The sequence below is a fragment of the Belonocnema kinseyi genome, chromosome 1, assembly GCF_010883055.1.
Source record: "Belonocnema kinseyi isolate 2016_QV_RU_SX_M_011 chromosome 1, B_treatae_v1, whole genome shotgun sequence".
Classification (NCBI taxonomy): domain Eukaryota; kingdom Metazoa; phylum Arthropoda; class Insecta; order Hymenoptera; family Cynipidae; genus Belonocnema; species Belonocnema kinseyi.
In genome coordinates this window covers 8,043,789-8,062,646 of record NC_046657.1, presented here as the reverse complement: position 1 = coordinate 8,062,646, position 18,858 = coordinate 8,043,789, and the positions used below count along the sequence as shown (strand labels likewise).

The following is an 18,858-nucleotide window of genomic DNA, read 5'->3' as shown; positions in this document are numbered from 1 at the left end:
CTATCCCATCCACACACTACTCCTTTCCCCTGCCGAGTGAGTCACGCCTACCCCGAAAGGGAAATGGCTTAATGGTGTAATAATAATAATAATAATAATAGTTGAAAATTAATCTACTTCAGGTGAAAATTCAATTATTTGTTGAAAATCCCTCTTTTTTGGTAGAAGTCAGTTGAAGCTTTGTCTTTTTGGTAAAAAATTCATTTCTGTGGTTAAAAATTTAACTATTTTGTTGGAAATTATCTCTTCTGGTTGAAAATCAATTGTTTTAAATTAAAACCCAACTAGTACGTGTTTGGTTCAAAATTGATCTTCTTTCAAATTCAAATATATGGTTTAAAGTTCCTGTATTTTATTAAAACATCGAACTTATGGGAGAAGATTTAAGTTTCTTGGCGACTAATTCCTCTTTTTGTTTAAAAATTTTAACATTTGGTTGCAAATTCATGTACTTTGTTTAAAAAAATCTTCTATTTTTTGTAGAAAATTCATTTTTTTGGTGTAAAATTAGTTTTTTCTTATTTAGAATACATTTTTTTATTTAAAATATAACTGTTCCATTTTTGGTCGAAAATTTATATTTTTGTATAGAAATTTAATCTTCTTGGTTGAAAATTATATTATTTCGTTGAAAATTGACTTTGATTCTATGGCAAATTAAGTTTTTTTTTTACTGAAAACCTATTTATTATATTTTTTATTTTTAATGTATCCGTTTTCGGTGAAAATTTAATTCTTTGTTGAAATTCCCTCTTCATTTGTTAAAATTCAGTTGAAGCATCATCTTTTTGGTTAGAAAGTAATTTCTGTGATTGAAAATTTAACTATTCTGTTGCAAAATCGTTTCTTTTTTAGTTAAGAATCTATGTTTATAATTTAAAATTTAAGTATTTTATTTTTGGTAGAAGATTGATCTTTTTATTTGAAAATTCACTTGAGATTAGGAATTAATTTCTTTGACTGAAAATTCATTTCTTTAAAGTTGAAAATTAATTTTCTTAGCTGAAGCTAAATTCCATTATTACTTGAAAATTTATAATTTTATTTGAAAATTAATTTATTTTTCTGAAAACTCGTTTTTTTTTTTTTTTTACTTTTTACTTCTCCAATTGCAAATTGAACTATTCTAGTTTTAATTTGTAAATTTATCTCTTTCAGTTAAAAAATTTATATATTTTACTGAAACTGTATCTTTTTTTTGTACAAAATTCATTTTTTAGATTTAAAATTGAATTATTTTGTTGCGAATTCATTTTTTGTTTTATTGAAATTGATTGTTCTAACTAAAAATTTAATTCTTCGATTTTTCGTTCAAAATTAGTTTTTTTACATGAAAAAAAGAAACGACTATAATTTTATTGGAAAATTTATTTTACTAATTGAAAATTTAAGTATTTTATTTTTGGAAGGAAATTTATCTTTTTGTTGAAAATTCTTGTATTTGGTTAAAAATTAATTTTTTTTCATTTGAAGATTTATTATTTTAGTTGAAAATTCACTTAAACTATTTCATTTTTTGTGGAAAATTTAACTTTTCCGATGGAAATGTAATCTTTTTCTTTAAAAAATGTTATGTTTTGTAGAAAATTTAACGACTATATTTTTTATTAAGAATTCATTTCTTTATTTGACAAAAAATAGATAGTTAAAAATTCGTTTTCTATAGAAAATTCATCTTTTGGTTTAAAAATTCCACTATTTGGTCAAAAATTCATATTTTTGGTTGAAAATTCATCACTGTGATTACAAATCAATTTCTTTCGATGAAAATTCGTTTCATTTTAATTGAGAATCAATTTTTTAGCTGAATCTATAACTATTTCATTTTTACTTGAAAATTAATTAATCCGGCTGAAAACTCGTTTTTTTGTTTGTTTAAAATGTAGTTTTCTAACTGAAAATTGAACCATTTATGTTTTGGTTTGTAAATTTATTTTTGTTAGTTGAAAATTTATATATTTTATTCAAAATGTATCTTTTTTGGTAGAATATCCATTTTTAGATTTAAAATTGAATTATTTTGTTGAGAATTCATTTTTTCGTTGAAAATTGATTGTGTTAACTGAAAATTTAATTTTTTTCGGAAGAAACCCAACTATTTTGTTGAAAATTTGTTCTTTTTTTATTGAACATTTATTTTTCTGAAATTATAACTATTCTAGTTTTTGTTGAAAAGTGATCCTTTTCGATAGAAATGTATACTTCTTGTTAAAAAAATGTTCTATTTTATAGAAAATTTAATTAATTTATTTTTGTTAAGAATTAATGTCTTTGATAGAAAAAAAATATATTTAGTTAAAAATTCGTTCTGTTTGTTTGTTTTAGTAGAAGATTTACCTTTTGGGTTGAAAATTCCACTAATTGGTCAAAAATTCATATTTTTGGTGGAAAATTCATCACTGTGATTAAAAATTAATTTCCTAAATACTTGTTTTGGTTGGTAAATTTGTATTTTTTCGTCGAAAATCTATATATTTTACTGAGACTGTATTTTTTTGTAAGATCAATCTTTTGGGTTTAAAATTGAATTATTTTGTTGAGAATTCATTTTTTTATTGAAAATTGATTGTTTTAGCTGAAAATTTAATTATTTTGTTGAGAATACATTTTTTTATTGGGAATTGATTGCTTTAACTGAAAATTTAATTATTCTATTTTGGGTTAAAAAATAATTTTTTTGAATGAAAAAAAAACTTTTTTGTTGAAAATTCGTTCTTTTTTTTTAAATATTTATTTTTCTAACATTTAACTATTCTAATTTAGGTTAAAGATTTATATTTATTGGATGAAAATAAATATTTTGGGTTGAAAATTCAACTATTTGATTTAAAAATGATATTTTTGGTTGTTGATTCATCATTTTAGTTTAAAAAATTGATTTCTTACGTTCAAAAATTACCTTTTTGATCTGAAAACTCAACTAAAAAGTGTTTAAAATTTTTTTTGATAAACAACTTTTTTGCATTAACATTGAGATTATAATTTAGAAATTGGGATAATGTAGCAACCCTGAATAAGGCACTGTTTAATGCAAATGATATCTTTTCTATTTGATTTCATTTACCATTTAAATTAAGCGCCCTTTCCAATGCCATTTCCACGCGCCATTTCCAAAACCGAGAATATAACCAATTTTTTTGAAAATTTGTATTTTTTAATTTAAAGTTGATTTACTTTGTGTTTAAAATTTATATTTTGGTGTTAAAAAAATCTTTTTGGATAAAAATGCAACTATTTGGTAGAGTATTTAACGAATTTGTTAAAATGCATCCGTTTTGGTTGAAAAAATTCGTCTTTCTGTATTGAAAATTCAATTTTTTTGTAGAAACTTATTATTTTTTCTACAAAAATTCAATTTTTGATGTTACTGAGTTAACTGGAATCTTTTTTGGATAAAAACTCAACTTTTTTGTAATAAAAAATTCTTATGCTTTAAGATAAATTTCATATTTTTGATACAAATAAAACTATTTGCTAGAGAATTGAACAATTTTGTTAAAAAGTAATCCTTTTTGGTTAAAATTCGTCTTTTTGGATTAAAAATTCAATTATTTTGGTAAAAAATTATTTCTTGTTAAAAAATTCATAGTTTGATCGTGAAAACTCGACTAAAATCTTTTTCAACAGAAAATTCTTTTTTTTTTAAATTTATCTTTTTGAATTAAAACTTCATTTGTTATAGAGGAAATTTCATTTTTTGTATTACAATCCAACTTTTTGGCTCATGCCTGGTTGAAAATTTAACTGTTTAGTGGAAAACACTTCTTTTTTTAGAATTAATTTTTTAACAGAAAATGGTACTTTTCGATTTTTTAAGATTAATATTTTTTAGTTAAAAATTCGCGTTTTTTATTTGTAAAAACATTATTTTTCAGTTTGTAATTTATTTTTTTTTTTTTGCGTAAAAATGTATCAGTTTCGTGTAAAATTAATTTTTTGTTGAGCAGTCATATTTTTTGTTTGAAAATTGAATTTTTATAAAGAAAATTTGTCTTTGGTTTGAAGGTTCAATAATTTAGATAAACTTTTATTTATTTTTTGAGTAAAGAATCTTTATTTGTTGGAAATTCGTCTTTTTGGTTTTTAAATTCTTTTCTTTTGTTTTTTAAATTTAATTCTTTTTTTTATTAAAATATAAACTATGACACTTTTTTGTTGGTAATTTGTCTTTTTAGATTGAATATTTAACTATAATGTTAAAAATTCAATTATTTTCTTGAAAATTCCAGTAGTTTGTTAAAAATAATATTTAAACTTAAGCCCAATAAGAAAATGCAACTATATTGTTAAATAATATTATTTTTTTTTAGTTGAAGGTTCAACTCTTTTGTTAAAAATGTAACTATTTTGATGAAAATTCGTTTTATGTTTGTTCGAAAATAAATTGTTTTAACTGATAATTAAACTATTCCATTTTTTGTTAAAAATTGATCTGTTTTTTTCTTAAAAGTTGATTATTTGGCTTACAAATTAATTTTTGTATCCAAGATTCATAATTATAGCCAAAAATACAACTATCAGCTTTTCAATGAACTTTTATATGAAGAAATCTGTTGTTTTGTAGAAAATTAATCCTTTGGGCCTAAAAATTAAACTGTTTAGTTAAAAATTAAATTTTTTGGCTAAAAATCTTATTTTTGGGTATAGAGTTCAACTTTTTGTTGTAGATAATTCGTCTTTTTAGTTTTAAAATTAAATATACATATCTTTAAGTTCATGTATTTTGTTCGAAATTCATCTTTTTTGGTAGAATGCTAATCTTTTTAGTTAAAAATGAATCCTTTTGAATAAAAATTTAACAAATTTGTTAAAAATTTATTTTTTGTTTTGTTAAAAATTCTTTCGCTTTATCTGAAAATTTAACAGTTCCATGTTTTGCTAAAACCTTATACTGTATATTTGATAAGTTGGAAATTTGACTTTTTTGATAGAACATTAATCTACTCGGTCGCAAATTCATCTTTTTTATTTAAAATTGAACTATTTTTTGAAAATTCGTTTTTTCTTTGTTCAAAGTTACTTTTTTTCATCCGAGTTTTTATCTGAAAATTTAATTACATATTCCATTTTTGGTGAAATTTATTCTGCTTATTGTATAAGTTAAAAATTCAACTATATTTGTGAGAAAATTCATGTGTTTGGTTGAAAAGTCGTCTTTTTGGGTAGAAAATTAATCTTGTTTAATTAAAATTCAAGTTTTTGGCTTAATAATTCAACAATTCGGTAGAAAATTAAACTATTTGGTTTCAAATTTAACTTTTTTCAGATGATTCGTCCTTTTGACTTTAAAATTAAAAATAATTTTGTTGAAAATTTATATATTTTGTTCAAAATTCGTCTTTTCTGGTAGAACATTAATCTTCTTGGTCGAAAATTCATCTTTCTGGCTTGACAATTCAACAATTTGGTCGAAAATTAAACTTTTAGGTTCAAAATTAAACTTTTTGGCTGAAAAATCATATTTTGGGGTTTCAAATGTAACTTTTTTGTAAATAATTCGTCTTTTTGGTATTAAAATTAAATACATTTTTTTTAATTCGTGTGTTTTGTTCAAAATTCGCCTTTTTTGGTAGAATACTAATCTTCTAGATCGAAAATTCATCTGTTTGATTAAAAATTTATCAATGTCTTTGAAAATTAGTTTTTTTTTTGTTTATTTAAAGTTATTTCTTTCACCTGAGTTTTTATCTGAAAATTTAACTACATAATCCATTTTTGGTAAAATTTTATCCTGTATATTGTATAAGTCAAAAATTCAACTATTTGGTAGAATATTCATGTACTACTTGGTGGAAAAATCGTATTTTTGGATATAAAATTAATCTTATTTGATTAAAATTCAAGTTTTTGTCTTAAAAATCAATAATTTGGTTGAAAATTAAATTTTTTGTAGATAATTCGTCATAAATCTTTTGCTCGAAAATTTATTTTTTGTTTTTGATAATTTAACATCTTTGTTGAAAATTCATTTTTTTCGTTGTTAAAAAATATTTTTTTTTATCTAAAAATTGAACTATTCCATGTTTTTTAAAACATTATTCTGCCTATTAGATAAGTTCGAAATTCTTTTTTTTTTTTTTTTTTTGATAGCAAATTAAACTTTCGGGTTAAAAACTCATTTTTGGGTTGAAAATTGAACCTTTTTATAAATAATTCGTCTTTAAGGTTTTAAAATTTTAAAATTTTGTTAAATAATTTATATATTTTGTTCAAAATTCGTCTTTTTTTATAGAAATTTAATCTTCTTGGTCGAAAATTCTTTTTTTTTGCTTGAAAATTCAAACATTTAATAGAAAATTAAACTATTTGGTTGAAAATTAAAAATGTTGGTTGAAAAATCAGTTTTTAGATGGAAATTCAACTTTCTTTTAGGTAATTCGGCTTTTTTGACTTTAAAATTAAATAATTTTGTTGAAAATTCATATAATTTGTTAAAATTCGTCTTTTTTGGTAGAACATTAATCTGCTTGGTCGAAAATTAATTATTTTTGCTTGAAAATTACAAAATTTGGTAGAAAATGAAACTATTTGGTTAAGAATTTTAATTTTTGGTTAAAAAATCAGTTTTTGGTTGGAAATTTAATCTTTTTTTTTTTAGATAATGCGGCTTAAAAATTAAATAATTTTGTTGAAAATTCATATAACTTTTTCAAAATGTATTTTTTTGTAGAACATTAATATTCTTAGACGAAAATTCATCTTTCTTATTGAAATTTTAATGTTTTTGTTAAATTTTGGTTTGTTACAAATTATTTATTTCTTATCTAAAAATTTTTTTTATCAGAGTTTTAATTTGAAAATACATTTTTGGTTGAAATTTTATTTTATATATTGTATGCAACTATTTGGTAGAAGGTAGAAAAATCATGCATTTTGTTGAAAAGTCGTATTTTTTGGGTAGAAAATTAATCTTGCTGAATGAAAATTTAATTTTTTGGTTTAAAATTTATATATTTTGTTAAAATGTTGCCTTTTTAGTCGACAATTATTCTTGTTTGTTAAAAGTTCTCCTTTTTGATTGAGAATTCAACTAACTTCTTGAAAATTCATCTTTATTGATTGAAAGTTATCTTCTTTTTTAAATTCATCTTTTTCAATTTAAAAGTCTGCTGTTTTCTAAAATAATGAACTTTTTAGGTTAAGAATTTTACTCTTGTTGAAAATTTATCTGTCCTTTTGGATTGAAAATTGATTTTTCTTGGTTAAAAAGTAACTTTTTTATTAAAAATTTAATTTTCTTCAAAAGAATTCGTCTGTTTGGCTTGAAAATTTTACTATTTGGTTAAATTTTTTATAAACTCTTTTTTTAATATAAAATTAAATTAAATTGAAATAAAATAAAAAAGAAAAGTTCGTAGGATTCCTCTATTTGGTAGTTAATGCAACTGTTTGGTTAAAAATGATTATTATTATTTTTAATTCTTTTTGTTTTAAAAATTCATCCCTTTAGGTAGGAAATCTTTTTTTGTTGAAAATTCAACTATTTTTTTTGAAAATAAAATATATTTCGGCTTGAAATCTTAGTAATTTAACCCTCAAAGTTCATACATGGTAAAAATCAAGGTAATGTGCATCGCGGGTGTTAAATACCCCAACGTATTTAATCATGTATTGTTCAACCCCTATTGAATATTTTGTCACAGTAAAATTATCCGATATAGTTTAATCTATCATTCATAAGGTAGAGTTGATTTTATAGCCATTTATTTATTTTAAGTTTGTTAAAAAAATTATTGAAAAAAGTGAAAAAATGTTGTTTTTTTTTAAATTAAAAAATCATAACTCACGCAATTTTAATTATTTTAACCTGAAAATTTATGAATATACTTTTAAAATAGTGTCCTATCATGAAAAAATATTGCAACATGGGTGCTTTAAAAAATATATTTATTTAGACAGTTGAAAAGTTAATTTTATGATAAAATGATGAATCAGATTTTTTGCTTTTAAAGCGATTTATTATTATAAAAATTGAGGAACCTTGACATTTAATACTATAAAAATACAAGAAATTGAAAAAAGAGACATGTATAACTGTATTTTAACAATTATATTTTATTCAACACATCCACATTCTGCTCTCGCATGACGCGCTGACGTAAGTTATAAGCCATATACAGAGAAAAAAAGTATGAAATAATCAAAAAAATATATTTTACTTCATATGATATATTAACGTTAGAAAGTAAACAAAAATCAATAAAATTTCAAAAAAAATTTGCTTCAAAATTACTTTTTCACTCACTAAGTGCACACTGGGTGTTAAAGACCCCACGATTTTTTTACCTACATTTTCAGCAGCTTCTGCTAGTAGGCTGACGCTTGACGCAGTATGCTAAACGACTTTACTCACAGTTAGTGTCTCCAACTAAAGCTAGATGGCGACATTTACTCAATTTCTTCGAGTTAAGTGTGGTTTATAAGAGTTTGAAAATTGCTTGGGGTGTAGAACACCCACATTGTACTTTAAGGGTTAAATGGCTTCATATTGAATCTGATATATAATGTACATTTATTTTATTTTAAAAATTTTGCCGCCAAACTTCGACTACGCCACTCTTTAGTTCTATAATTTAATTAAAATAAATTTTTTTATAAGAAAACAAAATAATTTTAGATTCCGACACACGCCAGTTGGCACGGCGATGGGACAATTTTTTCAGTTGGAAATGAAAGAGGACAATTTCAACATTTCGACATTGCCCTCTCTTGTATAAAAAATCAAATGTTAAGCGAGGAAGCCACACCGACAAATATTCTGGACCTTTCCTCCTATTTCAGGTACAAAAAATAATATATTCTATTCTTATTTTAACTAGTTCAATTAAATTCTGGATGGTCACTGGACCGGGAATTTTTTGAGACCAGAAAAATCCGGAAAATGACAGTAAATTTATGTTTTTATCGGGAATTTGAAAATATTTTAGAAGAAAGAAATCTTTTTTTTTTAGGTTTATTTGTTAAGTTAGAATCTTAGAAGAATGCTTAAACAATTAAAAATTAAAAGAGTTGGTAAACAGTGTTGAGTTTATCAACTGTAAATATACATATTAATTAATGATTTTGAAAATTGAACTGTAGTTCAAATATTAAAAATATTGTTTAATAATTGGTTTTAAAGAATGGTTCTGAATCTGTTCAAAATTAATCAATTTATCAATTTTAAAGTTCCAAATTTTATAGTTAAAGTAGATCAAATTTATAACCAAAGAGATGAATTTTCAACTAAAATTATAAATATTTAACCAAACAAATGAATTTTTAACAAACTAGATCAAGTTTTGACCAAGCAGTTGAATTTTCAACCAAAAAAGATGAATTCTCACCAAAAAATATAATAGTTGATATTTCATTAAAGAAAGATTTTTATTTTTAATAAGAAACAGTAGAATTCTAAAAATAAAGGCGAATTTACAGAAAAATAGTTGAATCATCAACTAAAAAAGATTTATTTTTAACAAACGAAATATTAAATTTCTACCAAAATAGATGAATTTTCAAATAAAAAATACGATTTTTTAATTCAATGGATAAACTTTTAACTAAAAAAGACCAATTTTCAACAATAACAGGTAATAGTTCAATTTTCTGTTTAAGAAATAAATTTTGAACAAAGGACTGAAATTTTTAACTTAAGAGATCAATTTTCAACGAAAATGATAAATCTTCAACCAAAAATGTAGTACCTCAATTTTCATTTTAAAAAAATTGATTTTGAACAAAATAAATAAATTTTCAGGTAAAGTGATGAATCTTCAACAACAACAAAGTTCATTTTGAACAAAATAGTTCAACTTTCAAGCAAATAGTTGCATTTTTTACCAAAAATATGATTTTTTAAATAAAACACGTAATATTTGATATTTCAACCAAAACAGATTTTAATTTAAAACCAAAAACAGTTTAATTCTACCAAAAAAAGAGGAATTTCTTGCGAAATAGTTGAATCCTCAACTAAAAAATATTATTTTTTAACCAAAAGTTTGCATTTAAAATTTTTTTTAAATCCATCAAAATAGATGAATTTCCAATCTCAAAAGAAGATTTTTTAACAAAATAGTTTAATTTCCAACTATAAAAAAAATCAATTTTCAACCATAAATGAAATAGTTAAATTTCCAGTTCAAATAATTAATTTACACCTCATGAAAAAACAAATTTTTAACAAAATAAATTAATTTTCAATCAAATAGCTTACTTTTCAACTAAAAAGGACAAATTTTAAATAACGAGTTATTCAACAACAAAAAAGAATTTTAAAAAACTTGATATTTTAACCAAAACATATTTTAATGGTATTTTAAACAGATGAATTTTCCAACAAAATAGGCGAATTTTCAACCAAACAGTTAAATTTTTAATCAAGAAAGATTAATTTTTAAGCGAAGATGGAATAGATAAATTTTCAGTTGGAATAATTAATTTTCACCCTGGACAAAAAAAAATTTTAAAGGAAATAAATCAATTTTCAACCAAATAGCTCTATGTCCAACTAAAAAAATACCAATTTTCAACTAAAGTGATAAATCTTTAACAAAATAATTAGTTTTAGACAAACTAATTTAAGTTTTAACCAAGTATTTAAATTTTCAAACAAAAAAAAAATAAATATATGAATTCTCGACAAAAAATATAATATTAATTTCCACCCGAAAAAAAAACAAATTTTTATCCAAATAAATAAATTTCCAACCAAATAGTTCAATTTTCAACTACAAAAAAGTCAAATTTGAACAAAAAATGTAATAGTTTCATCTTTAGTTTAAAAAAATTGTTGAACAAATTAGTTAAATTTTCAACCAAAGAGATGAATTTTTAACTAAAAAAGACCAATTTTTAACAATAACAGGTAATAGTTCAATTTTCTGTTTAAGAAATAAATTTTGAACAAAGGACTGAAATTTTTAACTTAAGAGATCAATTTTTAACGAAAATGATAAATCTTCAACCAAAAATGTAGTACCTAAATTTTCATTTAAAAAAATTGATTTTGAACAAAATAAATAAATTTTCAACTAAAGTGATGAATCTTTAACAAAATAATTAGTTTTAGACAAACTAATTTAAGTTTTAACCAAGTATTTAAATTTTCAAACAAAAAAAAAAATAAATATATGAATTCTCGACAAAAAATATAATATTAATTTCCACCCGAAAAAAAAACAAATTTTTAACCAAATAAATAGTTCAATTTTCAACTACAAAAAAGTCAAATTTGAACAAAAAATGTAATAGTTTCATCTTTAGTTAAAAAAAATTGTTGAACAAATTAGTTAAATTTTCAACCAAAGAGATGAATTTTTAACTAAAAAAGAATTTTATTTAAAATAAAAAACAGTTCAATTCTAACAAAAAACACGGATTTTCAGCAAAATAGTTAAATCCTAAAAAAAGGAAAAATAATTAAACATTTTAATAAAAATCTAAATTTTTTACAGAAACAGATGAATTTTGAAATCAAAATATGAATTTTCAACCGAAAAGTTAAATTTTTAATTAAAAAAAAGACGGCAACCTACAAATTTAATTTTCAACCAAATGCTTTTCCTTTTAAATAAAAAAGATGAATTTTAACCGAAAATTTTTTTAATTAAAATTTTTTAATGTTTATAACTTAATATTGCGTAAACTGATTAATTTCGAAGTATAACAAAATTTAATTTAAAATTGTTCACTTGAAAATTTCATTTTTTAATTTATTCAATAAAAAATTATTAAATTCCACACGCTTCTAGTTTAAAATGTTCCAACATTTACAGAATTTTTCAATTTTTCACATTCTAATTATTTGTAATATTTGCGTTTAAATAAATAAAAATTCACGCTTTAAATATAAAAAGTAAAAAATTCAAGATTTCCATTTTGATCGCTTTAATTTAATAGTTTCAATTTTTTTATTTCAATTACTTTAAAAAATGTTTTAAATCCATGCAAAAACGGATATTTTTGCATCGATTAAAATGGCCTTGTTCAATTTTTTGAAACAATTTTTTTTTTTAAATTAAAGTAGAAATCAACCAGCTCTTTTACGAATGGAATGGAGCATAGTGCCAGATTCAGGATCGGCCATGGACTATTACAAAGCAGGAGATGCTCTCTTTTTATTACTATTTGAACGGTAATAAAATAATTAATAATCAAAACTAATTCTAAATTCAAATTTTCGGAATTATCAACAGCCAATAATTTATTTTTAGAGGTCCTTTGGGGGTTATAAGAATAATCGAAGGAAGTAATTTTCCTGGAGATGTCCTTGTCGAGAAATATTTAGGTTCGGGTCAAGTCGACCGAGCGGCTTCGCTCTTGCTTTTTATGAATTGGGACACTCATCCTCAAATTTGCATGCATTCTCTCAATCAGATTGTCAACTACCTCTTCAAATTGCCTCTCACCTCGGAAAGAGAAGGTAAGACCTCTTTATAATTTATTTTTTTATTATTATTTTTTGTCCTGTCCTTCACTAAAAAATAAGTGTGTCACGAAAATCTTTTTGGTTTAAGAATTCATCTCTTTTGATAGAAATCTGATTTAAAAAAAAAAAAAACATTTTAATTGCAACTGTTTGGATTAAAATTAAATTCTTTTTTTTTTTTGTTTAAGATTTATCTATATTGTTGAAAACTCCCTTTTATATGATTTCAACTGTTTTTTTTATTTAAAATTACCATCTCTTCATTTTCAAATAACAACTATTACATTTTTCGTTGCAAATTTGTTGAAAATTAACTTTTTTCTTGAAAATTCATATTTTCAGGTTAAAAAATTGAACTATTTTGTAGAAAATTGGTATTTTTAAAATGATTTCAACGGTTTTTTGTTTAAGATAACAATATTTTTAGAATGAAAAATTAACTGTTACATTTTTCGTTGAAAATTCATCTCTTTTGTTGAAATTTTGATTTGTCATATCTGAAATTACCTCAGTTTTTTTTTTAATTTTCTTAAGAATCTTAGAAAAATTACATTTAAGTAAACTTAAAAACATAAAACAATTAAATTATGAACCGAACTGATGGGTATTGGATAAGAAAAATTAATTCTCAACAAAAAGTGTAATATTTTATATTTTCAGCAAAACCAATAAAAAACTGCTAAATTATACCAAAACAAATATGAATTTTCAACCGAAAAAAAATGTTTCAACCAATATAAAAAAGTCTCATCCAAAATTTGGAGTTTTTAAGTCATAAAGATGAATTTTCAAAGAAAAAAAGTTGAATGTACGACCAAAAATATACATCTTCAACCAATAATAATTTAATTTTCGACTAAAAAAGACGAGTTTTCAACAAAATAAGTGAATTTTCAACAGAAAAAGATCAATTTTCTAGCAAAAGTGAAAAAGATAAATTTCTAGAAAAAAAGATAAATTTTCAACAAAAAAGCAAAAACATTTAAAACAAATTTTTAACCAAATAGTTAAATTTCGAACCCAGAAGCCGAATTTTGTATATAAGATGAGAAATTTTCTACTAAATAGTTAAATTTATAAATAGTAAAGATAATTTTTCTACCAAATAGTGGAATTTTAAGCTAAAAAATATAATTTTTCAACCAAAAAGTTTCATTTTCTACAAAAAAGACAAATTTTCAACAAAATAGATGAATTTGGTACTAAAAAGAATAAATTTTCAACCAAAAATAGAATAATTTAATTTCAACGAAATATTAAAATTTTTTACCGAAAAAATTGAAATGATATAGTTTAATTATTGGTTTAAAAAATTAATTTTCAATAAGGAAACTAATTTTGAATTAAAGAAATGAATTTTTTACTAAAAAGATTCATTTTCTTCCATAAAAGAATAAGTTTGAATAAAATGCATGAATTTTGAACCAAAAATTTTAATTTTTAATGGGTTTTTTTAACCCAATAGTTAAATTTTCTTCCGAAAAAAATTAATTTTCGACAAAGAAAAAGAATATTTTAATTTAAATTAGAGAAATAATTGTTTAACCAAATAAAATAATTTTTTAACGTGATAGTTAAATTTGTAACCAAAGAAATGACATTTCAATCAAAAAGATTGATTTTTTACAAACAAACAACAAGAATAATTTTTAACAAAATACAGGAATTTTTAACTAAATATTTTAATTTTTAATACAATTTTTAACCTAGTTGATGAGTTTTCAACAAAAACAGTTAATTTTCTACAAAAAAAAAGATAAATTTTGAACAAAATAGATGAATTTCCAATTAAAAAATTTAAATTAAAAAAAATGAACAGTTTAATTATCAACGAAATAGTTAAATTTTCAACCAAAGAAAAAAGATGAATTTTCAAAAAAAAATTTTCGATGGAAAAAATTGAATTTTGATTAATTAAAAATGGAAGAAAATTTTAATTTTAAACTGTTGTAAATTCATTTTTCTTCGATTTTCAACAATTTTAAATTCAAGCTTTAAAAATGAAAATGTTGAAAAATAATTAAAATTGAAAGTTAGTATTTTTCGTCGGAAAAAATTGGATTTTGAATAATTAAAAGTGGCAGAAAATTTAAATTTTAAACTGTTGTAAAGTCAAAATTCAATTTTCTTTGATTTTCAACAATTTGAACTTTAAGCTTTGAAAGTTAAATTGTTGAAAAAAGATGAAAATTGAAAGTTAGTATTTTTTGTAGGAAAAAAATTAATTTTTAGTGCAAATTAAAAATGGAAGAAAATTTGAATTTTTAAATTTTTAAAATTCAGTTTTTTTTCAATTTTCAATAGTTTACAATTTAAGCTCTAAAAATGAAACTCTTGAAAAATAATGAAAATTGAAAGTTAGTATTTTTTGTCGGAAAAAATAGAATTTTGAATAATTAAAAATTGGAGGCATGTTTAATTTTTAACTCTTGTAAATTGCAAATTCAATTTTCTTCATTTTTCAACAGTTTGAAATTTAAGATTTGACAATTAAATTGTTTAAAAATAGTAAAAATTAATATATTTTATTTTTTATCGGAAAAAAATCAATGTTTTAATACAAATTAAAAATGAAAAACATTTTTCATTTTTAACTGTTGTAAATTCAAAATTCAATTTACTTCAATTTTCAACATTTAAAAACTTGAGCTCTGAAAGTTAAATTGTTGAAAAAGAATTTAAATTAAAAAATATGTTTTGCTATGTGTTAAAGCCCCAAGAAACCAGCGATTTATAAACAAGTAATAAAAACGTAATGTTTACATAATTTTACATGAGATTTTAATAAATAAACATTTCATTCCATACAAAAAATGTTCTAAAGTAGCTTTTTTTCGAAAATAATATAATAAAGCAATTGTTTGTTACGTTATGCTAAGCTGAAATTAAAATTTTCATCAATTATAAAAAATGTTACTGTTGCATATTTTTTCTATTATTTTAAATAAAAGATATTATGAAATACAAAGTCTTTTTTTCATATTAATTTTATCTTTTAATTGAAAAATTTCGTAATACAAAAAACTTATAAGCAAATTTTCTAATTTTATTTTAAAATATCATAAGAAATCAATAAACTTCTTTTACAGATTTGATTCAAAAAACTTTGGGGTGTTTTCATGTGCCTCTTAGGCCCATCAGTCAAGCCGTAGAAGATCGATACGGAGATGAAGTTAGAGACCTCACGAGAAGATTTTTTCATCATCTTTTAAGGTACTAAATACTTCTCCCTCTCCAAAATAAAGAAACCCCTGTCTTAAAATTGAAGGCGGCCAATGGCTACACAAAAATCTAGAAAATAATTCCCGGATTTTAAAAACAAGTTGTAATTAAAACGATTCAAAAACAGGATATATAACAGTTACGTAAATGTTATGTAACAATTATATTACAATTGCATTTGCAGTTATACATGAATGCTATTAATATTTATGTAATAATTACATAACAGGTATACTAATAGTTATATAACCATTATATAACAATTGCATGTTAGAGTTACGTCCCTATTACATGTATAAAAATTATATTAAAATTTCATCAACAGTTATATAGCAATGATATTAATAGTTATATAACCATTATATAACAATTGCATATAACAGTTATATAACAATGATATTAATAGTTATGTAATAATTACATAACAGTTATATTAATAGTTATATAACCATTATATAACAATTGCATATGACAATTACATCCCTATTATATGTATAAAAATTATATTACAATTGCATCAACAGTTATATAACAATTATATTGATAGTTATGTAATAATTACATAACAATTACATTAATAGTTATATAACCATTGTATAACAATTGCATCAACAGTTATATAACAATGATATTAATAGTTATGTAATAATTACATAACAGGTATACTAATAGTTATATAACCATTATATAACAATTGTATATAACAGTTATGTAACAATGATATTAATAGTTATGTAATAATTCCATAACAGTTATATTAATAGTTATATATCCATTATATAACAATTGCATCAACAGTTATATAACAATTATATTGATAGTTATGTAATAATTACACAACAATTACATTAATAGTTATATAACCATTGTATAACAATTGCATCAACAGTTATATAACAATGATATTAATAGTTATGTAATAATTACATAACAGGTATACTAATAGTTATATAACCATTATATAACAATTGTATATAACAGTTATGTAACAATGATATTATTAGTTATGTAATAATTCCATAACAGTTATATTAATAGTTATATAACCATTATATAACAATTGCATCAACAGTTATATAACAATTATATTGATAGTTATGTAATAATTACATAACAATTACATTAATAGTTATATAACCATTGTATAACAATTGCATCAACAGTTATATAACAATGATATTAATATTTATGTAATAATTACATAACAGTTATATCAATAGTTATATGACCATTATATAACAATGATATTAATAGTTATATAACCATTATGTAACAATTACATATAACAGTTACGTCCCTATTATATCTATGACAATTATATTACAGTCGCATTAACAGTTATATAACAATGATATTAATAGTTACGTAATAATTACATAACAGTTACATTAATAGTTATATAACCATTATATAACAATTGCATATAACAGTTACGTCCCTATTATATGTATAACAATTATATTACAATTGCTTTAACATTTTTATAACAATGATAATAATAGTTATGTAATAATTACATAACAATTAAATTAATAGTTATATTAATAGTTATATAACCATTATGTAACAATTGCATACAACAGTTGCGTCCCTATTATATGTATAAAAATTATATTGCAATTACATCAACAGTTATATAAAAATGATATTAAAAGTTATATAATAGTTATATAACCATTATATAACAATCATATTGATTGTTATGTAATCATTACATAACAAATGTATATCACAGTTATGTAGCTCTAATATAACGATTATATTGAAATTTTACTGGCAGGTATATAACAATGGTATATAACAGTTATGTAACTGTAATATAACGATTGTATTACAATTTTACTGCCAGATATATAACAATAGTATATAACAGTTCCTTAAATGTTATGTAACGATTATATTACAATCGTATTAACCGGCATATAACAATGATCTTGATTGTTATGTAACCATTATATAACAATGGTTTATAATAGTTATGTAAAATTTATATAACAATCAGTTTATAAGTTTGTAGCAAATAATCTCCAAACTAATGAACCCAATGTGGAACAATTCCTAATTAAAATTATTCAAAATTGGAAATTAAATATTCAAAATTTAGTCATTTTGAACTCAAACGTTAAAATTGGTGAAATATTCATAATTTTGGTTGCATTTTTTCTGTGGAAAACTAATTTTTTTCTCTGAAAATTTACTTATTCTATTTTAGGTTTAAAACTGATTTCTTTTTTAGTTAAAAATTCAACTATTTTGTTGTTTTTTTTGAAGTATTCTAGTTAAATATTTATAATTCTAGTTGAAAATTTATCTTTTTGATCGAAAATAAAATCACATGGTTGGAATTTAAACACTTTTGTCAAAAATTATTTTTCTTTGTTTAAAATTCATCTATTACAGTTGAATACTAATCATTTTAGTTGAACATTCATCGGTTTGGTTAAAAGATAATTTTTGAACTGAAAAATTAACTATTCTATTTCAGGCTAAAAATTGATCCTTTTTAGTTAAATATTCAACTATTTTGTTGAAATATCATGCATTCAAGTTGAAGGTTGATCATTTAGTTAAAAATTCATCAGTTTTGTGGAAAACTAATTTTTTTACTGAAAATTTATCTATTCCATTTTGGGTTGAAAATTGAACTTTTTTTCGTTAAAAATTTAACTATTTGGAAGAAAATTAATCTTCTTGTTTAAAAATTCATCTTTTTCGTGGAAAATTAAAGTATTCCAGTTAAATATTCATTGTTTTAGTTTAAAATATATGTTTTTATTTGGAAATAATAGCACTTGTTAGAACGTTAAACTCTTTAAAAAAATTTATATTCTTGTTTTGAAAACTTAACTAATTCGGTTGAAAATTCATTATTTTATTTTAAAAGTTATCACTTCGATTAAAATTTTTGTATGTGAAAAATTAATTTTTCTAACAGAAAATTTAGAAACTCGATAGTGGATTAACAAGTGATTTTTTAAATTGAAAATTATAATTTAACTATTTGGTTGAAAAATCACATATCTTCTTGGAAATTTTTTTTCTTTTTGATGAAAAATTAATTTTTTAACTGAGAATTTAACGATTCCATTTTTCAGTTAAAAATTCAACTATATCTGAAATAAAAATTCATCTATCTTGTTGAAAATTAAACTATCTGGTTGAAAGTTTAAGTATTTTATTAAAAAATCGTCTTTTTTATAGAAAATTAATCTTTTTGGTTGAAA

At 21.7% G+C, this 18,858-nt stretch overlaps 1 protein-coding gene across 1 annotated transcript in view; it reads left to right on the top strand.

The window, feature by feature from the left end:
• Nucleotides 1–18,858, top strand: part of LOC117176668 (WD repeat-containing and planar cell polarity effector protein fritz) — a 73,196-nt gene that overhangs the window by 34,000 nt on the left and 20,338 nt on the right. Inside the window, exons 8-11 of the mRNA XM_033366922.1 lie at nt 8,618–8,781; nt 12,011–12,118; nt 12,198–12,406; nt 15,502–15,625. Coding sequence (XP_033222813.1) covers nt 8,618–8,781; nt 12,011–12,118; nt 12,198–12,406; nt 15,502–15,625 — 605 coding nt within the window. The remainder of the gene's footprint in view (nt 1–8,617; nt 8,782–12,010; nt 12,119–12,197; nt 12,407–15,501; nt 15,626–18,858) is intronic.